The sequence below is a fragment of the Loxodonta africana genome, chromosome 19 (genome assembly GCF_030014295.1).
Source record: "Loxodonta africana isolate mLoxAfr1 chromosome 19, mLoxAfr1.hap2, whole genome shotgun sequence".
Taxonomy (NCBI): domain Eukaryota; kingdom Metazoa; phylum Chordata; class Mammalia; order Proboscidea; family Elephantidae; genus Loxodonta; species Loxodonta africana.
The window spans coordinates 62,629,618-62,657,150 of NC_087360.1; the positions used below are offsets into that span (position 1 = coordinate 62,629,618).

The window sequence follows — 27,533 nt, forward strand, 5'->3', positions numbered from 1 at the left end:
ATGTTGTATTTTATCATTGTGTTTTGGTCTGGCATTAACAGAGGCCTGATGGGACACAGCCAAGCCAGCATATGTCATGGTGTTATTTAAGAGCCAGCAGTACAGGCTTTCTTACTTGCCAGCTGTTGCTACTGAAGTGTGCCAAGGGATTGATCTGGCCTTCAGAGTAACTAATAGTACTGTGTGCCTGAGGGGGTCAGTGAACTTGAGTTCATGATAAATAGAAAATAGAACTACTTTAGTTGAATATGATACAGGGTATCCTGCTTTATCACAACTGTTAAAGTATTATAAAACATTTTTAGTATTTATTACGCATTTTAGAAACCAACTAATATTCCCAAATGCATTTTTTTTTTTTTTTAATTTACATGGTTCCTCAGTTTTTTTTTTTAACTTCCCTTATTGTGAAATACTTGAAAGAACTCTAAAGCACATCAGACCTGTTAGTCTATACTCGACTGAAGATGAAGGAGGGTTTTTTGGGTCTTGGATTTTGGTGTTTCTTTTTTGTTTTGCTTTAGGTCTCTTAATTTTGTGAAAGTATTGTAAAATCTTTTTTAATAAAGAGTTTTGGTAGTATGGTAGATCTTAGGTTGTTTGCTTTTGTGTATCTCTCTTCTTTTAAAATAACTTAGAAGAGGGGGGCAGTAAAAGATTAATTAAATAAATGGTGAGTCCTGTATGAAGCAGCCAGCTGGGTCCATTATACACATGACTTTCAGTTTGCCAGAGTTTTGTAAGCACATTGGGCTGTCTGCCATTAGAGGAGGAGCATAGTGTCTTGCTTTACTAGAGCAATTAAAACTGTATCCAGCTTTGAAACATGGCTGGTAAGTGGAGGAGTAGGTCTGAGATGTTTCATGCCACATTGCTATTACAAGTACAGAAAGGAATTGGCTAGGCAAGAGAAATACAAAGGCATCACTAGTTTCTTCTCCATCTCCCCATTCCTAAGGAAGAAAGATTAGGAAGGAAATACTGAATTGTCAAATTAACTTTAGAGACTTTTAAACAAATTAACGGTGGTGACTGACATAAAGTCTCTGTCACTTTGTGAACACTTTCTATTCTGTCATTCCTGGGCACTTATTTTTACTGGCGGTATGTAAGCATACATTACTGAGCCAGCATTTTAAATACCAGGTTCATAACTATATTATTGGCTTACCTTGAGGTACATTCTGAATCTAGTACTATCAGTATATTAACCAGAACTTTTCTTCTGTTTCATTCAGTCGTTGGGAAACCTAGAAAACAACTACTTTCAAGTATTTTCCAGTTAGGACTGGTAGAAAATGGTCCATCTGGCAAGGACCTAGCTTTTTATTAAACTCTAGGCATTTTGTTAAATTTAACTTATATGCCTTGATTAAAAGTTTGAGAATAATAAAAATGAGGTGGAAATTCATGTTTTGGCAACAGAGTCTATATTGCTTTTTATCAATTTGGCAATTATTTTGAAAGATTTATTGTATTTAAGTGCAGATTTTAAGCAAGATTATTTAATTTCCAAATATTTTAGCTGTGCAACTTTATGCAATAAACAGAAACCTCATTTTTCTCTCCAGCATTCAAAAAAACTTATTCTAAACAATCAGATGACGGGATTTAAAAAAGCTTAAATCTACAAGTTTTTCAGAAGTAAAGTGTATTCTTTTATCAGTATTTATAGAGGCCACCCCCCTGCCCCCGTCACCTTTTTGAAGCGCCGTAACTATAGTAAATCCACACACAGAAAGAGACACTTCACTCTCGTATGTTTTGGAGTTAGAAAACTTAGCTTGCTTTGAGTTTGCTTCTTGCCTCATACAGAATTTTTTCCTCCTTACAGAGAACTTTTGAATTGGCTATCAGTTGTTTAGAATTACTGAGCTAGTCTTAGGGATGGAAAATGTCTAGAAATATTTTCAGAAAGGCTTAGAGGCCCACTGCTCCCCTCCCCACCCCCACCAACTCTTGGTGCGGTAGGAAATGTTCAGACATTTTTCAGTGTTTTTTGTGTATATTCCTTAGCATTTCCTTTCACCTAGAGAGTGGTGTGAACTAAAAGTTAATTATCTTTCTTTGTAATGGTAATTAATTAGTAATAATAACAGTTCATTTTGCATGTGTAAATCAAACTGTAGTAGACACTTGATCTACATGTATTGCCGGAATTGCCCTAAGAAGTTTTGTCCGGATGCCCATTTTATATGGATGAGAACACTGAAGCACAGGTTAAACAATTGAACCAAAGTCACATAAATTGTGAGTGAAGGACGGTGTTTGTACCTGTTCTTTCTTATTTTAAAGCCCGTATTTTCTACACCACACTGCCTCCTTCTATTAAATGTATGAAATTTATTTTGACATTGCCTGACTTTTTTTTGTTTGAAGATTATGTTATTAGCAGTTTCAAGTTCTATTCTGTCATCTGAGTCAAAGATATTTCTAGAATCTGTCTCAGTGTAGGATAGCACCAAATGAAAATAATACCCACAGAAAAAAGTAAATGGTCACCCATTTAAAAACAAAACTCCTCCCTCACCTCAAAATGACCTCTAAATGAAACTGCTGTCATGATTTGCATCGTAAAATCCTAGGTCTGTATAAATTGACCAATGACAAAGATAGAGACATTTTCCTTGGCTTCACAGTTACCTAGGTTAAAGAGTGAACTTAACGGGGGTTGGAAAGTGGGAGGAGAAAGGAGAGACACAGGTTGTACCATGTCTTGTGTTTTCTTCAGATGGGATAGATAGCTGTACTAGCAGATCAAAAGGACTGTTTTCTGAAACCCTTAAGTTGGTAATCACTTTATATTGTGGGAGGAAAAATTTTAAATGGTTTGCATTTCCTCAGTAAAGTTTTGCAAATTACAGCTTCTTTAAAATCATGTATCATATTGATAAAGTTTCATTATCTGGCAGAGAAAGCTAACATTTATTTGAGTATATTTCAAGATATGAGTGGAGGAAAAGAGACTCAATCTGCCTCTTAAGCGCTACTTAAAATGTCCAGGGTGTATCAGGCCTACTGTATTGTGTAAATGATTCCTATTTCTAGTTAATCAAGTGATGTGTCATTTTGATTTTTGGGTTGTCATAACAGTATTTCTAAATATTAAGGAATGTAGCTTTGTTTTCCTTAGGGGGCTTTCAGTGTGATGTCGATGCAGTTTACAACTTGAAATTAATTTAGAGTTTTCATCTGAGAAACGTAGGTTCCCGTATAGGATAAAAAGGAGCCCTGGTGGCACAGTGGTTAAAGCGCTTGGCTGCTAACCAAAAGATTGTTGGTTCGAACCTACCAGCCACTCTGCAGGAGAAAGATGTGGCAGTCTGCTCCCATAAAGATTACAGCCTTGGAAACCCTTTGGGGTAGTTCTACTCTGTCCTGTAGGTTTGCTATGAGCCAGAATTGACAGCGATGGGTTTGAGGTTTTTTTTTTTTTTTTCTTTGTACATAGGGAAAAAGCACTGAGTAGCCCAAACCTCCTTTAATAACTGTAGAAAGACTTTTCTTTCAGGTCTTTCTTTTTCTTCGTATTCTCTTCCCCACCCCCAACTTTAAAGCACAGCTACATAATAGGTGTTGGTTTGTTTTTTTCCCCTCATGGAATCATGGGTAGTTTCATTGCAGCTCACCTCTTTCTGTTTGTTTCGTATAGGGCTGATAGTTCAGGACCATTCAGACCCCATGTTCAGTTCATATGCCTATAAGTCCCACTACCTACTGAATGAATCAAATCGTGCTGAGTTGATGAAATTACCTATGATTCCTTCTTCGTCAGCTTCCAAAAAGAAATGTGAGAAAGGTAATAATCAAAATAGTTTCTCTCTCGGTTTTATTTTTGCATTTACTTTTTTTTTTTTTCCTTTCTCTTTTCTTTTTGTCTTTTTTTTAAAAAAGGGGGAAAATGTATGCCTGTCAAGCGCCATCTGTTGCTTTTGGTAGATTCTGCCTTGGTGGTTGTGACTGCGTCTTCATATGGCTGGCAAAATTATTTTAAAGGGCTTAAAATAATTCCATTATTACAAATTTTTACCTACTCTTCCCCTTGAATAAATTCTCACACATTTCATGTATCTGTGGGTTATTCAGATTGAAAGACCAGGGTTTTGTTTCGTATGAAAGAATATTTGAAGGGCTCTTTCTCTTTTTGCCTGATGTAGAACTACCTTACATGTTAGAATAGACAAAAGTCTAATTTGTTACTAACTTTCAACTAAATAACAAGATAGGTTATTAAATAGAAGGAAACCAAGATACTGATACTTAAAAGTTTGATTTTCGAATACATTTTATTGTTTCTTCAATGTTGTGCTTAAGAAAGATGCCACAAGAACTAGTTGCCCTTCCCTTAGGAGACACTGGTAGGCAGCTGGTTGAGGGTAGCTCAAATACTTGGTGTTGGAAGACAGCCCAAATGAATCAAAGAATTGCTTATGGATAGTTTCCCCACAGAGAATTAAGAGCTAAATGTATTTTTATATTCTTCCAGTTAATTTAATCTATGGAAGAAAACCTTATCTTGTGTTTAGCTTTACCTAGCCTACTTCTGATAAAAGAAAAAGGAGGTTTAGCAGTCATGTATTATTTGGGGAGTTATTATCTCAGGGGGTAAAATAAACGAGCTTAAAAGGTGAAGGCCTTTTCCTGTATACATTCCCATTATGGTCTGGGGCCAGTTTCAGAATCTTTAAAGAAAAATTAATTCATAACTGGATATACTATATATGTATAACCACCCAGTCCCATGTATGTATAGTAGGTATGTATGAAATGGGGCTTTGGTTTCGTTCTTTGTGCTGCTTGCTGCTCTTTGTCAGACGTCTGAGGTGGCAACCCAAGACTAAAAGTATAATTAAGCACGTTGATTAGAACCTATGGAGAAGCAGATTGTGGAGAGTATTATTTTTTGTGTTTCCATTGAAGTCAGATGATATATCATCTTATTGGTGATACCACCTACTTCCAAAACAAAGACGGACATAAATCTGACGTATCCCATAAGGCAATAAAATTAGACTACCCAAGGCATTTGTAAAATGCTTTCTTTTCCTGCTGGCGCCTTTATACAGTGAGATTAACTTCATTGTTGCTGACTTTGTTTTCAGTACTCAGTATTGACCTTGACATAAATTGAAATTATTTTGAGCCCTCTGTTTGCTTAGCTTGAACCATATCTTACTCCTCTTGCATCCTAAAGCAGTTTTCTTGCATAGCACCAAGGTGGATCATTCATATATATTTTTTTTTTTTTCTATTTCCCTCATGTATTTTTGACATCTTTGTCATGATTCTCACTGATGATTCTGGGTCTGTATTTCCTCTGAATTAAGACTTAAAATTAATGACTATTACATAATGTTAAAAATGGCCAGCCCGACTTTCCCTATTCAGCTCTTTTGGGCATTATCATCTGGCCTTCAAAGCTGTTTGCAAAGACTGTTCTCCCTATTGGTCATGTCTTTTCAATGGAAAGATGGATTATCTCATTTTACTTTAAACTTACAGAAGAATTCCCTACCTAGCCTTAGAGCACTCAGGCAGCTAATCTCTAGGTTGGAGAATTGGACCAGTTAATTCACATTCAGATCTGCAGACAAAGGAAAAAATCCCAATGGTTGAAGTAAAAGCTTTTAAGCAGAGGAAATATAGTAATTTAACTCATCACTGATTATAAGTGGATTTTCTTTTTGTTTTATGTTAATCAGTTAGAAGTTTGAAAGTCTATGTGAAGACAACATTTGATAGCAAACACTTAAATGGTTGGAGCATGTGATTTTGTATAGTCGTATAGAGGGCTCTTAACCGTTCGCTTTTGAGACATTCAATCTTTGTATACTCATGGGCTGTAGACCTGATTTTCTAGTGGAAGAATGGTTTTTTTTTTTTTTTGGTGGCAAATGTCTTTATTATATTTCATTTTCAGTGGTTAACAACCTTCTTTGTCCTTGCCTATGTTGAAATACATATCAAAAATACTTAACCCTTTTTCCCCCAAAGATATCTTTTATTTCTTTGCATTTAAAGAAATATATTGTTTTGTTTGCCACACCTGTTTTGGCCTTAATCCAGAGAACATTTCGCATATTTAAAAGGATAGGCTTTTGCTAGGGAGCTGGGAAGGAACCATTGTGTGTGGCACTTCATCCTACAGTGATAGTTACTCACTGTTACGCTATAAAGCAGTGGTTCTCAAAATCGGAAAAGACTGATGTGAACACAATTTTTGAACTGTGTTTATTATTTCTGAAAACCTAACAGGATCACACATTTGCATAAAATATGGCTGCAGGAGTTTCTTTGTATTTGGCTATGACTTTAACAATTTAATGTGATAATCCTAGTTTTTGTTGTGGTGACCAAGAGCTCTAATTGGCAGCTACATATTTCTTCAGTTAGTAAAAAAAAAAAATTGTTACTTTTAAAATGCCATTTTTTTGGATGATAAAGTATTTGAAAACATGTGGATCCATGAGGAGGGGAAAGGGGATCCTTGGTGATGAAAAAGTTGGAAACCACTGCTGTATAGCCTGTTTGACTTTATCGTCACTGAAAAGGTAATGATGATGTAACCACCAATTCAACAAAGTGCCTTCCCTTTTTGGTTTTTTATATGGGAAACCGAAAGAACTGATCAACCTCTTGCCTGTTTTCATTCTTTTTAATTTTATTGCAAAGGGATTTAGTTAACTGTAGCACTGGATTAAAATACAGAGATGACTGTTGCTTTCTTTTTGACTCCGAAGGAGAGAAGAAAGGAGGTCACTACACATTTGTTTGAAAGATCTGCTCTCAGGTCTACTCAGTCTAACAGTCATATGTGCCCATTTTGTTATATGTTAAGGGTTTTAGCTGCTTGTTAATCTGATTCCTCAATAGCCCACATTTTAAAGGGATAAAGAGTACAGTGATGTTTTTGGTGCTCTGCAGAAGCTTTGAGTTTCTGGCTACTGAAGCCCTCAAAAGGCACTGAAGTAGATAAATCTTTTCCTTTGCTCTCTATTTTAATCCATCACTATAGACTTGGCTCAATCCCTTTGTTATTCTCCCCCAATTTGAATCAAATTTAATGCACTTAAAAGATAACTTACTCTTTTTTCTCTCTTTTTCTCTTTCCTCTCTTCTCAGTTATTAAGACTGTTTATTTGTTTCAAGGTGGAAGACTGCTCTGCTGTGAGTCGTGCCCAGCTTCCTTCCACCCGGAGTGCCTGGGCATAGGCATGCCAGAAGGCTGCTGGAATTGTGATGACTGTAAAGCTGGCAGGAAGCTACATTACAAGCAGATTGTTTGGGTCAAATTGGGAAATTACAGGCAAGTTTTTGTAAGGACAGAGAAGAAGTATTCCGTCATTGTTCAGACACAGGTTCATAGTCTGGATACAAAGTGGTAGGAGACAGGTAGAGCAGCCCAGAGCTAAAAAACAAACCGACCAACCAAAAACCAAACCCACTGCTGTCAAGTTGACTCCGACTCACAGCAACCCTGTAGGACGGAGCAGCACTGCCCCATAGGGTTTCCAAGGCTGCAGGTCTTTCTGGAAGCTACCGCCACATCCTACTCCAGAGGAGCCGCTGACGGACTCTGACCGCCCACCTTTTGTTGAGCAGCCGAGCACTTTAACCATTGTGCCACCAGGGCCCTCTAGCACAGAGCCACTCCCTTAAAAAAGAAAGACAGACCAGAAACAGGTTTTGCAGATGATTTGAACAGTTTGATTGCTGTTTGTTTGTTCTTTGGATTTGGTTAGTTGACTTTTATTTTTCTGTCCTGAAAGTCACTTTACACTAATGAACCTAGGTACTAGTAGGTCTGGTTGCTGTGAGTCTAAACGGACTTGATGGCAACAGGCTTTACGTAGACGGTGGAGAAAAGGTTTCCTTTGGGTTTTAATTAGATTTATATTGACTTCTGATTTCTAATCAAATCAAAAGATTACATCCTAGCCAAGAAGTATTTGGGTTAATAACTCTCCTTGCCCTTGAATCTGGTCCATTTTAGTTCTAGCTAGAAGCCCTAAGCTGTGTGTAAGAAGAGAGATTATTTAAGAGCCTTTAGTTCTTAAGGGAATGAAGTGAGAAGTATGTGTGATTGCCATTATTTTAATAAAACTTTCTCCTTTTAAGGACCATGTTTTTAACAAGCCTTCACTGAACAGGTGTATCGATATATTTTTAAAACCCTCTGCTCTACCTTTTGAGGCATATGTTCATCATTTTACTAGGAAAATAGATACTTTTCAAGACAGCACAGTAAAATCCTGTTTTTTGATTAGAATCCTAAGTAAAATGTATTTCCATAGAATTCTGAGCATATTGTCATTTTTTAGCAAGGGCTTTTTTTTTTTTTTCCTCTAATTTGACTAAGAAAGAAATGGGCACATGCTTTAGATATGCTGCTAGCTTACCTATTTAATTTTAAAAACTTGAGGGGCATTGAGGTTTAAGACCTTGTTTTTAAAAAAAAAAAAAAAAGACAGGATGTCTCCAAGTTCTAAAGAAAAAGATTGGCAGTTTGAGTACACAAACAATTTAAATGCACGTTAAAACAGATTGTTTTTTTTCAATTAACAGATTGGCAGAGGTTTGAAAGATTAGTCATTTTGCATTCGATGAGGGCATAGAGAATGAGTACTCATTGGAGGCCAGTCTGGCATCATGTATCGAAATCCCAACTCTGTATAGCCTTTGACCCAGCGCTTCTACTTCAAGGAGCTTATCAAAAGGAAGACAGTTGGACAAGCAGGCAGAATTGTGTTTATAAGGATGTTCATTGCAATACCATTTATAATTGCAAAATTTGAAATAAAACAAATGCTCAGTCAGCAGGGGATCTGTCAAATAAATTATGGTGTATCCATGAGTTAGAGTCCACTCAACGGCAACCAACGACAACATCTGTATTGTCGGATACCTCGAAGCCAATAAAAGGATAAGGCAGGACTGTATGGTAACACAGGAAGTTATCTGTGATATCTGGTTGTTTAAAAGGACTACTAAACAAGATATACAGTACGTTTCCATGTGTTTATGCAACAGCAACATAGATCTGTATAAAACATGTTTTTAATACCTGAAAAGAAATACATTTAATGTTTTTCTTAGACGTAACAAGATTATCAGTAAAGACATTTCTTGCTTTTTCTGTTACACATTTCTGCTGTATTTTAATTTTTGAAAGAAGTACTTACTGCCTAATTTAAAATATATTTCTTTCCAGAGTAGGGAGGGATGTGCAGGGTTTGACAATTAATAGATGAGACGTCCCTGGGTGAGAAATACCTAAGACAGTATGGGAAGCTTTTAGATCTTTAAATAAATTTCAGAGTATTTCTGTGATGAAAATGTCTTTGACTTAATTTACCTACTTAAATTTTAATCATATTACATTTTAAGAAGTCCAAACCAATATTTGAATTCAGATCATAGCCAGTGTGATTTTATATCTAGGTCAGACTCTCCTTGTATATTTCTATCCATGAACTAACTCTTAATGTATTTCTTTCCAGTCAGGCCCAGCTGGGCCACATGAAGTTGTTTATTTTCAAAAACTAACTACTCTCCAATGTCAAGCTTCCTGGGGGAAAATAGGAGGACCTGAAACAAACCCTAGGAGAAAATGTGCCTCTTCCTAAGTGACCCTAGTGAATGCAGTAATCATGTACATGTTTTATACCTTAAAACGGTTTTAGAAATAGACAGCGTAACCATTTCCGAGCCTTCTTTAGGGTAAACCAAATACTGACCGCATGAAATAATGTTTTCTTTCTTTATTTTAACAGTTTGAGCCTGGACTCTTACCCATGTTTTTAATTAATTCCTTGATGTAGAGCAGGGTACCTTTGAGATGAAACTTATTCAAATTCTGCACTATAAATCTGGGAGTGCAGCCACATCATTGTTTACCTTCTAAATAATATAGTATTTGTTAAGTACATGATTATTAGGCATATGTAAAATGAAAGACTGAAAAAATTTAAGCTGTGTATATTTAGTGTTCATACTAATAATTTTATAAGCTACGAATGCCCACTTGAGGATCACCATGAGTTGGGCCCATTTTACAGCCTTTTAGCTTCAGCCTTCAGTTCTTGACTTACGCATAGCTGGAGACCATCAAATGCTACTCGCAGATGGTTTCATTTAGTGACGGCTGGGCTATTCAGTCATCATAGCAGGAAACAGTTATGTTTTCATTCTGTCCTAAATCCCATGTTTGTTATCATTAAAGATGAATTAAATTTGGAATTTACATACTGATATAAAACCTAGAACATGTGACCAAAAGGTGTTTGCCTTGGTTGATTAGTTTCAGAAAATGCTAATGTGGTTGGGGGTGGTCGTTCTTTACTGTAGCACCAGATAACTCCTGAAATGATTCTCTGGACTACTAGAAATTAATTTTACCTTGAAAGATAATCTTGGTGTCTAAGTATGTCATGCTTGGGAAAAAAAAAAAAAAATGACTTTTTTTTAATTGCAATCGGGTTTGGAATAGTATTGGTAATATTCTAATTCTTAAGCTGTGTGGTGGGTTCAGTGTTTTTATTATTGTGCTTTTTTTTTATAACTTATACTTACAGATATATCATTTTGTAAATATGAAATATTAATTTTTAAAAGAAATTGGATTGGCTATTAGAGCCTAGTTTGGTTAGTCTATGCTAGCTGTATTAATGTTTTTAAGTAGTGTGTGGTTTGGGTAGGATTAGAACCTAAGTGAAATTTGCAGGATACAGCCTTTTCCTTCCTGCCAACCTTGTAAAGAATAGTGTGATTTTCCACCTTCTGAGTCTAAGATTTCTTTTGTTTTCAGATGGTGGCCAGCAGAGACCTGCAACCCCAGGTCTGTGCCACTGAACATCCAGGGCCTTAAACATGACTTGGGGGACTTCCCTGTGTTCTTCTTTGGTTCTCATGACTACTATTGGGTACACCAGGGCAGAGTGTTCCCTTATGTTGAAGGAGACAAAAGCTTTGCTGAGGGACAGACTAGTATTAACAAGACGTTCAAAAAAGGTAAGTTGGATGATGTTTACAGTGACTCAAAACTAAGACTCCATTGTTGATTTTTCAACATCTCCCAACTCGCATATGACGTATTTCTGGCATTCGAATATTTCACAAAGTGTTGTGATTCAGCATATGTAAGCTTCCAATCACATTGAAACCAGTTTTAAAAATACATTTCAGTACAATAAATGGTGCTGTGTATGTGAGAGGAATTTCTTCAGTGATCTCTCTACAGACGTAAAGATTATTCTGGAAATATCCTTTGCCACAAAAGGATAGTGAAATAGCTTTCACAGTGAATAGCAAAATAGCTTTCACAGTGAGTTGACAGGAAGTTTTGGCTTTCTGGGTAAGGGTAACATGAACTTAAATCTAGTACTAGGTTAAAAAAAAAATGCTGTTAGGTTCACTTGGAAGGCTCTGATCATTGAAGTAGATAGAACCTCTTCTCTGAGGCAGCAGCTTGAACAGAGCAGTGTTCAGCCATAAATGAGTTCGATCCTGTTTAGCGTTACGTTCTGCTGGTGATAAATGGTAATGGCCAGAGTATAGTTTTAAAAAGGGCATCTCAGGCCAGATGCAGTGCAGTGGAAAGGCAGTGGGAAGCTACTCTCCTTGCAGTTTTTGTTTGTTTGTTTTTTGGTATTTATATCCTTTGCCCTGTTTTATCGGCAGCACTGGAAGAAGCTGCAAAACGTTTCCAGGAGTTGAAAGCACAAAGAGAAAGTAAAGAAGCACTAGAGATTGAAAAAAATTCAAGAAAACCTCCTCCTTACAAACACATCAAAGTGAGTCTTTGCCCATGAAAACACTGATATTTGACGTGCAAGATGAAATGCATTACTTCATTAGTTGAGAGGCCCTTTTTGACTTGTGAGAAAGTTTGCTAATTATCATCCATTCTTCTGTATAACAAACTGAGAGCTTCTGTTGGAAGCGTCACATGGGAGCCATAGCCCGTGGCTGTGCTGTGGGGGTCAGGGCTTCGACCAGCCCTCTCACCCCTAGGAGTGACACGTCTGATGTGAAATCCTGTTCACTCTACCAGGCCGTTCTGCAACCAGATGGTTACATAGGTATTTAGCTCCCCACTTACAGAGAACGGCGGACAAGCGTATTTTGTCTTATTTTTAGTTATGAAGTTTCCATCCACCAGTGGAAGGAGACATAGACAGGATAGATAAGTGAGAATTCACGTCAGGTTTTGATGTTTTTGTCAGCTAAGGACAGGCAGTAATTATTCCTAGCTTATGCATGGGGAAGGGAAGACAGAGTTTTCTTGGAGACACCACAAGGCGGTAGCAGAGCCAACAATAGCAGGGATGTTTTTGGTGTTCTGTTCAAATTGCTAATAGATGATGCACCTCCCTTCTGCTGCCCCTCATCAGTGATTCTGTTTCTAGGCTAACAAAGTCGTAGGAAAGGTGCAGATCCAGGTTGCTGACCTGTCAGAGATTCCCCGCTGCAACTGCAAACCAGCCGATGAAAACCCATGTGGCCTGGAATCTGAGTGCCTGAACAGAATGCTGCAGTACGAGTGCCACCCACAGGTGTGCCCTGCCGGAGACCGTTGCCAGAACCAGTGCTTTACCAAGAGGCTCTACCCCGATGCTGAAATCATCAAAACAGAGCGAAGAGGCTGGGGCCTCAGGACCAAAAGGAGCATTAAGAAGGTAGCATTTGAGGGCTGAAGTGGGGTGGAATAGCCCAGGACCTTTGCCTTTTAGGGGTCCTTCAGTAGGGTATAAGAAAAAATATATAGGGATTTATGGCAAATTCTTGAAACGTCCCACATTGAGAGCTTGGCACTCCTTGGGCAAAGTAAGAGTGGTAGGAAGAGGATAAGTAGTAAGACGAACATAAACTTTGAGTGTGCTGTGATCAGTCGTAAAAAGGAAAAGGGGCATTGGTCGGTTTCTGTTTGAGATATGTTTTACTTGATAAGCTAAATAGATGTAAAATACTTCAGTAAACGCAAAATAGTAAAGTGAGGAAAGTGCTGCAGTAGGAACCGCTCCAGCGTCATAATCCATCAGCCAGGGAACCGTGGCCAAGTCGCTGAGCTTCCCTGAGCCTCAGTGTTTCATCTGTATAGTGGGCACAGGAAGCCCTGCCCTACAGCCAGGGAACCGTGGCCAAGTCGCTGAGCTTCCTTGAGCCTCAGTGTTTCATCTGTACCGTGGGCACAGGAAGCCCTGCCCTACAGCCAGGGAACCGTGGCCAAGTCGCTGAGCTTCCCTGAGCCTCCGTGTTTCATCTGTATCGTGGGCACAGGAAGCCCTGCCCTACAGCCAAGGAACCATGGCCAAGTCGCTGAGCTTCCCTGAGCCTCAGTGTTCCATCTGTATAGTGGGCACAGGAAGCCCTGCCCTACATTTTTGAAGGTTCTCGTGAGTCTCAGATAAGGTTACGTATGGAGGAAAATTTGGAAAAAGTTAATATCTTTAACACTTAAAAATTATCTTCATTTTTACACTCAGAGGCAGTTTTTCAAAGCAGTCTTTGTTTAACACAAGAAATACGTGTTCAGTGTAGAAAAATTTTTAAATGTAAATAACTAGAAAAAGAAATCATCAGTAAATCCTACTCAAACAGTGGCCCTCAAACTTTAGAGTGTGTGAGAATCTCCTGTGGCCCTTGTTAAGAACAGCATCTTACTGAGTTAGAGTATCTGGGGTGGGCCTGGAATCTGTATTTTAAAACAAGGCCCTCCGAACCCCACCCCTCCCTGCCTAGTCCCATCTCCTTCACAGAACTTGGAGATGTAATCACTGAGAGAATATGGACCTAGTGGGAATTTAAATTACTCTTGACACTTCTGCACCTTTTTAAAAATCACCTTTGTATTTAAAAGGACACCATCTGAATATAGTGAAGAAAAGTCAAACAATACAGAAAAGATAAACAAACAAACAAAAAAAAACCAGTCCCGTCGAGTCAATTCCGACTCATAGCGACCATATGGGACAGAGTAGAACTGCCCCATACAGTTTCCAGGGAGCGTCTGGTGGATTTGATAACTGCTGACCCTTTGGTTAGCAGCCCTAGCGCTTAACCACTACGCCACCAGGTTTCCACAGAAAAGATAGTAAGGAGTGGAATTCCTCCTTCATCCCTTTGATTCCTGGCTTGCTCGCTAGAAATAACTGTTGTTAATAGTTTGGTATGTAACCTTTTAGAGCTTTTTCTGTGCAGTTATAATTATAAATAACGTATTCCTATATATACCGTATTTGTAGGGTTTTTGAAATATAAATATGATCATACATCTTATTCTTTTTTCCCTCCCACTTAATAGATCCTAAATACATTTCTATGGCAATACATACAGATTTCACCTCATTCTTTTCGACAGTCTCGATGTATCCCCTAGTGAGATGTACTATAATTTATTTAACTATTCCTTAATAAATGGATACACACACAAACACAGTTTTTAATTCTATAACGAACATTCTTGGTCATCTATCTTTGTGTACCTATTTCTGTAGGTTAGATTGCTTGAAATTCATTCACTCAGTACATATTTATTAAGTTTCTTCTGTGTGCTAGGTACTATTGTAGGCACTTGGAAAACAATAGCGAATAAGGCATAAAGCCCTTACCTTTGCGAATCTGCTGGACGCCATATAATATAAGCAGATATATAATGTTAAATACCAGGAAATGGTGCCCAAAAAAATTAAGCTGTAAAAGGGAATAACTGGTGATAGGGATTGTATTTTCCATTGGTTGGTCAAGGAAGGCCTGAGGAGGTGATACTTGACCTGAATGTGTAAGGGAACCAGCCATGCAGATATCTACAGAGGAGCATTGCAGACGGGAAGAAAGCAGGTACAGAGGGCTTAGTGAACTCTAGGAACAGCAAGAAAGCTGGCCCACCTAGAGAGGAGTGAGCACCCAGAGAAGTGGTAGGTAGGAGACAAAGTGAGGGTAGTGGTCAAGGGCTAGATCATATGGGGCCTTATAGACCATGGAAGGGGAAGCTTCTGGAAGATTTTAGTAGGGAGTGACTTGATCTGACTTGGTGTATTAGTTTTCTGTTGCTGCATAACACTATTACCACAAACTTCGCAACTTAAAACAACACACATTGCATTTTCTCAGTTCCTATGGGTCAGGACCTGGCAAGGCTTAGCTGGGTCCTCTGCTCAGGGTCTCACAGGTTGCATTCAGGGTGTTGAACAGGACTGGGTTCTTGCATGATTCTTGGCAGAATTCTGTTTTTTGCGCTTCAGCATTGTTTTGCTGGCTTTGACCAGAAGCAGCTCTCAGCTTCTAAAGGCCATCCATAGCTCCTTGCCACATGGAGTTCCCCAACCTGGCCACTTGCTTCCTTATAACCAACAAGGGTAAGGGAGAGAGACCAGGAAAACGGACACTAAATTCTTAAGTAACCAAATCACGTAATCACATACACCCTGTCACCTTTGCCATGTTCTGTTGGTTAGAAATAAGCCACAGGTTCCTGTTCGTATGTAAGAGCAGGGCAGCATGAACACCAGGAGGCAGGGATGGTGAAGGCCACCTCAAGAGTATCTGCGACACTTGGGTTTCATATGCAGAACTTTGGCTAAAGTGTGGAGAATTTATGATAAGTGAGAAAGAGTGATGAAAAGGATGCCATTAGAGTAGTCCAGGAGAGAGATGGTGGTGGTTTGGATCACTAGAGCTGTAGATGAGCAGAGAGAAGTGGTTGGATTTCTGGTATTTTAAAGGTAGAGCCAGTAGGATTTGCTATGGATCGGATATGTGGATTGGGTTGCTTGGGCAAAGACCATCTACAATTAAAATGTTATATAATGTAAAAGTGTTGATATTACTCTAATGCCGTGCATGTAAAACATACAAATTTTTACCTACGATTTTTTTGTTGTTGTTGAGGGGGCTATATAGGACCATCCAAAACCCATCCAGTTTCATGTTGTGTTCCAGAAAACCAAACCCATTGCCATCAAGTTGATTCCTACTCATAACAACCCTCTAGGACAGAGCAGAACTGCCCCCATCGGGTTTCCAAGGCTGTAAATATTTATGGGAACAGACTGCTACATCTTTCTCTGACTGGTGGGTTCCAACAGCCGACATTTTGGTTACCAACCAAGCACTTCAACCGCTGTGCCACCAGGGCTTCTTCTCATATTAACATTCCTTTAGTAATAGTTGTATTTATTGTGAAATATCTTCTAAAAGAATTTATTAAGTTAATATTATAATCAAGAGAACAGAAAATACAACCTGGATTATTCTACCTTTTAGCACTTGAGAGATTGCTAACGTAAGGCAACTAGTCTTTTACAAAATAGCTAGAAATATAGTCATTGAAAAGCATAATCATAAAGTCTTTGAAGCAACATGGAAAAAATTTTTGGTACAGTTAGGGGGAAAAAGTCAACTCTGAAATTGAATGTACAGAGTCCCTTTCTTTTCACACATAACAGATTCCTGAAAACATGTGCCAGAGTCAAAGAAGAGACTTCCTGTTATGAAGTGGTTCCTTTCTCAGAAATTAAAAAAAAATTTTTTTAAATACTAAGTATACCCTGCGTTTTAGCCACAATCATTAAGGACAGATCTCCAGCATTTTAAAAAGTTCTTTCTTTTATTATTTTTGTTCACAATTAAAGTCACAGTTAATGGTTTTAAGTTCAGTAAGCAGCTCTTTGAGGCTAAAGATTTGTCAGTTTTAGGGCATCTAAAATATTTCCATCTTTATTCACAATAATATCAAATTTATGAGGCCTGCACTTCTCATGTCTGATATCAGTAGTTTAATTTTTCTTTATTTGCTCATTTTGTAGAATAATAAATATAAACCATGATAAATGGTTTTCAGGCTTTTAAAGCCCCCAGGTCATTCCTTCAAGTAAAATCTTACGTTGAATCCCTGTATGGGAAATAGAGGAAGTAAAGCTGATTTGGTTGATGCTCTGCTCTATTGTTGTATGCCGTTGAGTGGATTCTGATGCTTAGCAACCCTATAGGACAGAGTAGAACTGCCCCATAGAGTTTTCCAGGCTGTAATCTTTACGGGAGCAGATCACCAGGTCTTTTCTCGTGAGCAGTGGCTGGTGGGTTGCAACTGCCCACCTTTGGTTAGCAGCTGAGTGCTTAACCATTTCACCATCAGGGTCCTTCCCTGCTATATAGGTTTCCGTTAAAGAAAAAAAAAGTGCCGTAAATTGGTTAAGTATAGTAACACTAGGTGGCAGCGCACCCAAGATGGTAATGCAGTCTTCTTGTACCCCTGACTGCAGTGCCAGCGTATAATAGTGTAATGTCAGAGTCCACAATGGATGTATGAAAAGGCTTTTAAGACTGACAGTGCACAATACACAAATGTGTACAACTGCCCTCTGTCCTCCATGAGAAAGGACTGGAAGGAAAAGTAGAGAAAATAAGCCCCTCTCACAGCCTGGCAGTTGTAGATGAAATGTTTTTCGTTTTCTCACCTAATTCTTTGTTATAGCTTGTATAATAAGTACAAATGGGGAGAGAGAAAAAACTAGAGGCCATGTTTTATGGTGGCCACCCCTCACCTGAAACAAGTATGTAGCTCCTTTAAGCCGACTGGTGTTTTTCCCTGATCTTGCCAACGACAACCTGCTGAGGGAAGGGACTGATGCATTGGAGGTTAGGGTGGTTCCTTCCAACCTGATCTTTTCCAATGTCCTTTCCCTTGTAACAGATAGCAGTATTTGATTTTTATCAATAGAAAAAAATTAAGTATTTTTAAGAACATTGGCTATGTTCTTAAGGGTTTACTAAAATGAGAAAATGTGATACAGTACTTTTCTGTAGGTTACTGATATTTATTCTCAACAGAAGGGCTAGTGAAAATTTGTGTGTGAGGAGGGAACGAAAGTCTGGTAAAACAATAAGCTAATATATTTTTATTTGTTTCTTGAGATAATTATTCTCAAAAGTGTGTTAGTAAGACTGGCAAATCCTTTAGGTAACGCCGTTGTCCTAAATTAAATCAATGGTGGCTTTTGAGGTGAAAGAGTTAATGTTTATAATTACGTAATCACCTTATGGCCCAGTAAACACGCTTGTAACCCTTTATCCCAGAAAGATGAAAACTTCGGTCCACACAAAAGCTCTTGTATGAATGTTCATCGCAGCTTTATTATAACAGCTAAAACCTGGAAACGGTCCCTCCCAGAGAACTGTGGTGCATCTATACTGTAGGCTACTGCTCAGCAGCAAAAATAATGAACTATGGATACACACAACTTGGATGGGTCTCAAGGAGTTAGGCTGAGTTTTTTGTTTTTTTAATCCAGTCTCGAAGGTTACATACTATATGATTCCCTTTATATACTATATATTTATATGCTATTTATATACCATTTATATAGTGTTCTCAAAATGACAGCATCATAAAGATGGAGACAGATATTGGTTGTGGGGATTAGGGATAGGACGGTAAAGCCGCAGCAGCACAGCGCTCCCTGCTGGTGGCACAGTTCTGTGTCTTCACTGTGGTAGCGGTTACACAAATCCAGACGGGATAACGTTGCATAGAATGATGGGTTGGGTTTGGTTTTTTAATACACACACTCTTACACAAATTACTGCATGTAAAATTAGTGAAATCTGAATAAGGCCTGCGGATTGTACCAACGTCAGTTTTCTGGTTTCAGTATTGTACTGTAGCTATGAGAGATGTTACAATTGGGGGAAACCGGGTGAAGAGTACGTGGAACTTCTCTCTACTATTTTGCAACTTCTTGTGAATATCTGTAATTACTTGAAAATAAAAATTTTTTTTTTAAATAGAATTAACTTGTTTCAGATTCAGATCTTTTCCAGGTCTGTAAACTAGTAAAAATCTGTTTTACTACAGCTTCTAAGGCTGGAGTTAGCCTTATCACCAGGTCCCAGTAATACCCCACCATGATAATCCAAAAAAAAAAAAAAAAAAAACCATTGCCATCGAGTCAATTCCGACTCATAGTGACCCTAAAGGACAGAGTAGAACTGCCCCTTAGGATTTCCAAGGGAGCACCTGGTGGATTCGAACTGCTGAGACCTTTTGATTAGCAGCCATAGCCTTTAACCACTATGCCACCAGCGTTTCTGTGGTATCACTTGGAAGTAGTGAAGTAGCATTGTCAGCAAGAAAAGGCAAGCAGATGAGCACCTTTTGATGCGTTTGCACAAGAAAAACGGTGTCACGTGAGTGCCCATGAATTTAAAAAGACCATTGTTTCTAGGGTTGAAAGTTCCACTTTTTGTTACTTTTCCTGGGTTTTACCTGTGTTGTTAAGGAATGCTTTGCAGTATAATGCATTGATTTTACATTTCTGTGTCCTGTGCCTCTCTGCAGGGTGAATTTGTAAATGAGTATGTTGGTGAATTAATTGACGAAGAGGAATGCAGATTGCGAATCAAGCGCGCCCACGAGAACAGTGTAACTAATTTTTATATGTTAACTGTTACCAAGGTAAAATTGTGGTTTTGTTTTTTTTTTTCTCTTTCTTTCTTTGTAACACAAAGGGATATAGATTTTTGAATATGTTTCATTGTTTTAGGTTGAACTCAGTTTCCTCTAATTTGTTTTTTTTCCCCAAGCAAATTATAATTGTTTATAGTAGCCAATGTGCTACCTACTTGCTGCTGTTGGGTTCCCTCCAGTCAAATCCAACTCCTAGTGACCCCATGTGACAGAATAGAACTGCCCCTTAGGGTTTCCTAGGCTGCAATCTTTATAGGAGCAGATCTCCAGGCCTTTTCTCCCTTGGATTCGAACCGCCAACCTTTTGTTTATCAGCTGAGCACTTAACTGTTGTGCCACCAGGGCTCCTTGCTACCTAGTATAGCGTGCTGCTTATACCAGAGTACAAAATGAATGACTGAGCCAGCATCTGTAGTGAAAAGATAACCAGGAACAGAGTTAACATATCTGGAGTTTAGTCTCGGCTCTTATTCACTGAAAGGCCTGGGCCTTAGTTTTTTGTTTGTTTGTTTGTTAGTTTGTTTGTTTGTTTGTTTTTATCACTATTACAGTTTTGTTTTAGCAAAAATTCTAAATTGTTCTGTGTACTTGTTTAAAAATGAGTTAGAAAAATAATAAGTGCTGTCATGTGAAAAATGACAGAAAAATATAGTAAAGCTGCTATTTTAATATGTGTAAGACCTATTTGATGCGCACCGTATCCATTATCTCGTTTAATTTCTTCAACAGTCCTCAGATTCACAGGGGACAAGAAACGGGCCAGTAATGATAAGTGATTTGCTGGCTCTCCTATTACAGTTTAATGAAGAGCCAAGACTAGTACTCATGTTTCCTGTGTCCCAGGCTGTCTCTAAACTGAGAGTCAAAATATCATTACAAGAAATAGAAATCATTTAAAAGAAGTATTATTTGTACGGATGTTTCATTATTTGAAAGTTTTTTTTTTTTTTTTTTTACAACTTTGACTTCATAAACATAAATTAAAATGTCATTATTGATGATTGCTGGAATCTGGCTCCTTCCATCCTATCCTCGCTGCAGTGGCCCCTCGAGGCCTCTTGATAACACTCAGGACGCTCCATCCTCTGGAGCTGGTCCAGATTATCAGAGTCCAAACTCAGGGAGCCTAAATGTTCAGCTTTTTACTGCATAAGTGAAAACAGAGCAAATAGATGGCTACTGGAGAGGTACCCCACACTGTAGCCCTCCCATCAGTCACATCTCTAAGTCTTCTTTTGGAGTATGTGGCGGGGGGGAGGGCAGGTTCTCATTTTGCCTTCTTCCCACTTTGTGGCCTAAACGCCCATCTGTCTCCCCCATATTAGTGTTGCTTCCAGTATAGAGCCGAGGAGGAGAGCTGACAACAAACACCATAGTTCTCGTTACTGGTAGTTATCTGAACATGGAGCTGTCTAATCGGAAAACACCATTCCTAAACCCACAGCCAGCTAATCTTCTAAGTAGCGTTATTCTGTGGTCTGTTTTTTTTCTAGAAATGAACTTAAAAAGGAACTAAATTCCTCCTTATCTCAATTACTTTGACTCAGAGGTCATCCAGTGAAGAGCCTGGTCAGTGGCACAGGGCGCATCACATCTTCAGAGCTGTCCGTTGTCAGACATCAGCTGGGAGCAACACGCTGCCACCTTGGGACTCTTGACTAAGTTCTTAGAGTGTTTTACTTAGTTTTATGTCAAAGGTATCTGTCTTTTCTTTCTCAAGGACCGTATAATCGATGCTGGCCCAAAAGGAAATTATTCTCGCTTTATGAACCACAGTTGTAATCCAAACTGTGAGACACAAAAGTGGACAGTGAATGGAGACGTTCGAGTTGGACTTTTTGCTCTTTGTGATATTCCTGCAGGTAAGAACTCTACCTTGCTCCTCAACCCCCTCTCCCAAGGAAGAAAGTATGTCCTTTGAAGACAGGGCATTGTTTTTTAAGGCTTGATGTGTGAGTATTTATTCAGACATGATAAAGAGTTATAATAGTTAGCATTGAGTGTTATTTGCCAATAAGAGGTAAAAATCTATAACATACAAAAGGGATCTTAGCAAGAGCCTTTGTGTAAGAGAGGATGTTATAAGATTCTGTGTGTCTACAATCCTGTTGAATTAATTCTCCAAATTATTGCTGTCCGTATAATGCAACCAGATGTTTAAGCTTTTGTTTTTTTTTTTAATATTAAAAGTAATTAGCCTGTGTTACCATCAACTTGCTTTTCTTTTTTACTTTGAAATATCAATCTGCCTCAAATTAGACATAAAAAGCCTCTGAAACCAGATCTGTTGCTTTCATTTCTCCTTACCCATCCAGCATTGTAACAGCCCAACTTAGTTTCTGCTTCAAGTTTATAGAAAATGAGTAAGAAGGGCAATGCTATAGCTAAAACAGATTTAAAATATACTTCTAGAATTCAATGTGGATTGTTCAAGCCCAGCTTAAAGAAAGCTGGCGAGGCCCTAATGTGAATCCCTGGATCTTTGGTGTATGCAGTAAACCTCCACTGCAGAACTCTTATCTATCCATAATAAAAAGCATTAAACCCAGTGCCGTCGAGTCGATTCGGACTCATAGCGACCCTATAGGACAGAATAGAACTGTCCCATAGAGTTTCCAAGGAGCGCCTGGTGGATACAAACCTCCACTGTAGAACTCTTATCTATCCATAATAAAAAGCATTAATTACTAGAAATAGTATTGTCTTCATACTTCCATGGTCAGATTTGTTCATTTAGAAGCTGGTATAAATTAGCTTTGAGAAAGAGGGCTAAACTAGAGCCAGTATAAGCAGATTGCAGATTCTTTGTTCCTCTTACGTTGTTTTCAGCCACTTCTATGAAAAGGAGATGACTTCTCTTTACAATATTTATTTTCACCATAATCATTGGTGGTGGGGGGGTGTTTTCCTTTATTTTTTCCCCCTTCTTTTTTTTTCCATCACTGTCTTCAGTGTGGTGGAAGATGAGGAGGGGAAAAGTCTTCATTACAGAATGATGTCTCTTTTTTTCATTAGGGGAGTGTCTGTGGCAGCATTTCTCTGCCCGTGCCTTGAGGAGGAATAATTATTTCTTTTATGTTTCAGGGATGGAGTTAACATTTAATTATAACTTGGATTGTCTGGGCAATGGCAGAACGGAGTGCCACTGTGGGGCGGATAATTGCAGTGGTTTCCTAGGAGTGCGGCCAAAGGTCAGTTGCATAGTGACATCAGTTGTCTTACCAAAAGCTTAAACTCTGACTTTCCTCTTACTAAGGTCTGTGCGGGTCTGAAAATGCATTTGTATTTCTGGTTGAATTTGCAATTAGCAAATTCCCCTTCAAAAACTAAAAAAAAAAAAAAATCATTACAATATACTGAAAACCACTGGATGGTACTCCTTCAAATGGTGAGTTTTATGGTATGTGAATTATCTCTCAATGAAAAAATAATTCAGAGGTTGTCTAAACATTAATGGGTTAAAGCTGCTTGGATTCACCAGCATCCCTGCAATTTAAAAAATAGTCCCCTACTGAAAAGCCAGTGAAAACCAAGCCTTATTTTTATTATCGTTACAGGATGAGAATTCTCATTTACTGAGGTCATTGAACAACAGACGCATTTAAATGCATGTGAGGTTGTAGGGCTTTCCTTTGTATGTAAAGCCTCATACACAGCCTACCATCATTAAAACTGTGGTCCTTTTTTTCTGCCAGTCGGCATGTGCGTCAACAACTGAAGAGAAGGCAAGAAATGCTAAGTTAAAGCAGAAAAGACGAAAAATCAAAACAGAGCCAAAGCAGATGCACGAAGATTACTGTTTTCAATGTGGAGATGGTGGAGAGCTGGTCATGTGTGACAAAAAAGACTGTCCCAAAGCATACCACCTCATATGCCTTAACCTGACTCAGCCCCCCTATGGTAAGCGAGAACTTCTGGACCCTTTCTCTGGCCTGCATCTTTGCCAGCTGTCTGTAACTCAGAAGATAGTCTGCTGTCCTTAGGAGGCCATGGAATGGGAAGTGTTGACTAGAACGAGAGAACAAAAATTTTGCTAATGAAAAATCTGTCTCCTTGCAAATTCAGGATATCCTGTGGACCAGCAAGGGTTGGTTTATTTAGCATTACCATTGGTGGGTAATTGGCACCTGTGGCGTTGGGTTTGGGGCAGTAGCCCACATCCGTATTTAATAGTACACCTAGACCTGTGTTTGGCTGAAATCTGGAGTTGTGTTCAACTGGATTCAGTCTCCAGTGAGAGAAGACGGTGGGAACTTGGGTTTGTAATGGGCAATCAAGGCAGGCACTGACTTGGATTCTTTTCCTCCTTCCTCCCGGCCATGCATTAGGCAAGTGGGAGTGCCCGTGGCATCAGTGCGATGAATGCAGCAGCTCCGCAGCTTCGTTCTGTGAGTTCTGCCCACATTCGTTCTGTAAAGACCATGAAAAAGGAGCTCTGGTTCCCTCTGCACTGGAAGGCCGTCTCTGCTGCTCTGAACACGACCCCATCTCGCCTGTGTCACCAGAATACTGGAGCAAGATAAAGTGTAAATTGGAATCACAAGATCGTGGAGAAGAAGTAAAGGAATAGATGGGTGGTGATTTCCTTTTCTCTTTTTTTTCCCCCCCTCCTTATTTTGTTTAAATGGAAAAAAAAAAAGTAAACAGACAATGCAGCTGAAAAAGAAGAGACGGCTACAGTGCAGGCAGCCTTTGCCGCCTGCACTGCCTCGTTGGAGTGCAGATGCAGAAACCGGTTCACACAGGCAGACGTGGCTGGCGGGCTCGGGTTTTTGTTCGGAGGGGATTCTTTTGTGGAGGGTTAAATACTCTTTGTCTTTTTCTTGCTCTTTATCGAATGCTTCAATGCCTTTGCAACTGGAAAAAGAGATGTCTTCACGTTTAAGATAAGAACAAAGAGAAAAGAAAATTTTGCTGATGAGGTAAATTTAAAGTTTAAGATGTGTTCCTTGAGTGTATAAAACAAAAGTAGCCATCATTCCTTTATTTATTTTCCTTTCTAGGAATTTTGAGTAGTGTAGTTCAAATAGTCTAATCAGTGTATGTGTGTACGTAGGATTGAAGAAAGCCCTCCAGAAAAGGGTATGAAGATCTTTAAATACCTCTTCACTGAGGAGTAGGTTGGCTAACTTCTTTTTCCCTTCAAGATGTTTTTTCACAGTCTTAGAGAAGGGCTCTATGGAAGTATTGAACCTGGCCCCGTGAAAACAAAATGCCTCAGTGGGTTTTTCCCCTGTGGTCTTAAACTAGGTGGGCTTTGTGATTTCATAACTTTACCTGAAAAGGTACATCATGTGGTTTTTAGTTTGTTTTTTGTTTTGGAGGAAAAAAGGAATGGATGTGCTCACTGGTTTTGAAATGTTCTCCATGAAATGGCGGGTTTTTGGATGGCGTGCATTTATGCAGGTCTAAATGCACAGCTGGAGTGGTCATTCCTATTATCCTGACATACTGATGCAGGCAGCTAAAGGGACATGAAAGGCGCAGACCAAAAGTGGGGTCAGATAAGCCCCATTTTCTGTCCAGTTTCATGTAGCCCCTGGTCTGACTTGGGAAGAATTATGGGTGTTTTATTTTCTGTCTCTGCTTCCCTCTCCTAACCAGACATTCCTTTTGTAACTGACCATTGAATCATGTTTCCTGGTGAAAAGGACACAAATGAATTTGAATAGTTCTTTTTGGCTGAATTCCTAAATTTGGGGGGCGAAATGGATAGGGACATCTCCAAGTCGTATGTAAACAATTTGTATGTAGTAATAAAAAAAAAAAATTTTTTTTTTATTATCCCATACTTCAGATTGCCCCCATTGAGTCAGGGGAAGCACTTCTACAGGGTTTATAAGAGCCACACAAACACTTCGTTTTAGGAAGCACTTGGGGAAAAGTCCCAAGAAAGTCAGTGTTAGTCAAGATGGTTGTCTGTGTTGCATGAATCTCACAGATGCAAGTTTGCCAAGATGTCTGCCCACAGAACTCAGTTGCTTTTAATACATAGGAATATGTATATTCTGGTATGCCCCGTATGAAATAATTAGTTATGTCAGACGTTGTTGTAACACTGTACTAAGTAGAAGTCTAGGGTTAGCTTGAGTGAGCGTTTACTTTCTCTGTGAATTTTGACTGCTTACCATTGCTGGTACCTGGTAGCATTTCTTTTCCCTCAAGTCGTACCTAGTAACCTTATAAAGGTAGGGAGGGTAGATGGCTCCACCGTATTCCTTCAGCTGTGTCAGTGTGTTCCTTTTATCAGTTTAGAGCTCTTCTCTGAAAAAAAACCTGTTTAGTGCCTCTTTTTGTTTCTTTTTTGGTACGTAAATGTGCAATTGTACTGGATTTTCTCTTTTAAAAAAACAAAACAAGCAAAAAACACTACAATTCCTTTACTTAAGCTCCTAAACTGCCATTTGCCTAATTGCAGCAGTAACTCTGAGGTAACTTATTGGGCCTCAAATAATTCTGTTGATTAGATATGGTCCCAGAAGAAAGAGCAAAATGGAAAATGCTATAAATGTTACCAAATATAATTGCTACAAGTAACATGAAATACAGCGCACCAAAACACTAATCTTTGCTCTTGAGCAATTATGTAGTTTGATGTTGTTTTAAAAGTAATTTAAGAAAATCTAGGTTTTATTCTACTACAGTTTTATCTTACATATGTATATGGTAAATGTTTGTTTTTATAAACTTAATAACATGAAGGATTTCCTTTAATATTCCAAATACATCTCTTGTTGAAATAGGATCCAACATGAAATCTTATCTCCTTGCTTTGTTTTGGATTAGTACTATTTACTATCTGATAACTTTTATATGGTAAGCCAGGGTATATTCTGTATACTGCAAATACCTTAGGTTTAAGTATTTTTATGCAACTTCTTCATTGTGTCACATTTTGTTTTTCTGTCTATAACATAATTCTGCTGAGACTTTTTTTGGTATGCCATTTTAGTAATCAGGGTAGAAAACAAAATAGCTAACCATAGCTCTAAAGTCCTTGTCCATGAGTGTTCTTTACTGGTCTAAAAAGTAGTTTTAATGGTACCAGTGCCAAGGGGCTCTCCCCACACCTCCACAGTGTCGCCATTGGCCTGTTTGGTATCACTGTAAATGCCCGTTATAGACGCAGTAGGGAGAGCAAGTTGTGCTTGCTGGGTGCGTATGTGGGCCTGCACCGTGCTTGCCTGTGTGACACCAATGGAATGTTCCAAAAGACATACTGCTCCCTCATCGTCGGAAGTTAGTGCTTGTTAACTTTGAAATCTGTATGTGGTCAGAGCATTAGCCAATGGTTTTTAGACTCATTCAAAATGAAATGAACACTTTAAAGTAACATGGGATAATGGTGTTTTTTTTGTTTTTAACCTCATGTTAATTCTTTAAAGGAAGAAGTGAGTGTAAAGTGTAAGACCATTGATAATCAGCATAAAGCTTCAGAAATTGGATCAATCGCAGCTAAAGATGAAACCCTGAGAAACCTTCCCTGGTCGCTGTGCGGTGGAGGGTAGGGCAGGACCAGGCCAGAGAAGGAGTCGGGGGAGCTGTCTGCCCCTGGCTGAGAAGGGTGAGCTGGGGCCTGTTCCCACAATGCGGAAGCAGTTGAGGCAGTGATTCACGTCATTAATATCCAGTCAGGGCTAGAGTTAGGGGTGAGGTGGGGTTTTTTTTGTTTGTTTCAACAAATTCCCACTCTGTCTTAATTCTCAAAATCGATCAGGCCAAAACTATAGAAAAGGAGCCCTGGTGGCGCAGTGGTTAAAGTGCTTGGTTGCCAACCAAAAGGTCGGCAACCAGCTGCTCCTTGGAAGAAAGGTGTGGTGACCTGTTTCTGTAGATACACAGCTTTGGAAACCCAATGGGCAGTTCTGCTCTGTCCTGTAGGGTCACTGTGAGTCAAAATCAACTCGACAGTGGGTGGGAAGCTAGAGAAAAAGGAGCCCTGGTGGCACAGTAGTTAAGTGCTCAGCTGCTATGTGAAAGGTTGGCGATTTGAACTCACCCAGTGGCTCCAAGGAAGAAAAGACCTGGAGGCTTACTTCTGTAAAGACTACAGCCTAGAAAACTCGAT

At 38.9% G+C, this 27,533-nt stretch overlaps 1 protein-coding gene across 5 annotated transcripts in view; it reads left to right on the forward strand.

The window, feature by feature from the left end:
* Positions 1 to 26,021, forward strand: part of NSD3 (nuclear receptor binding SET domain protein 3) — a 107,480-nt gene extending 81,459 nt beyond the window's left edge. The window contains exons 15-24 of one of the 5 annotated variants that reach the window (XM_064272800.1): positions 3,653 to 3,799; positions 7,123 to 7,306; positions 10,808 to 11,010; positions 11,680 to 11,792; positions 12,408 to 12,677; positions 19,337 to 19,453; positions 21,186 to 21,327; positions 22,550 to 22,656; positions 23,161 to 23,365; positions 23,794 to 26,021. In XM_064272800.1, the coding sequence (XP_064128870.1) occupies positions 3,653 to 3,799; positions 7,123 to 7,306; positions 10,808 to 11,010; positions 11,680 to 11,792; positions 12,408 to 12,677; positions 19,337 to 19,453; positions 21,186 to 21,327; positions 22,550 to 22,656; positions 23,161 to 23,365; positions 23,794 to 24,035 (1,730 nt within the window). In that variant the 3' untranslated portion in view covers positions 24,036 to 26,021. The remainder of the gene's footprint in view (positions 1 to 3,652; positions 3,800 to 7,122; positions 7,307 to 10,807; positions 11,011 to 11,679; positions 11,793 to 12,407; positions 12,678 to 19,336; positions 19,454 to 21,185; positions 21,328 to 22,549; positions 22,657 to 23,160; positions 23,366 to 23,793) is intronic. The other 4 variants (XM_064272802.1, XM_064272801.1, XM_064272803.1 and 1 more) reach the window with 4 other exon arrangements.
* Positions 26,022 to 27,533: the final 1,512 nt, after the last annotated feature.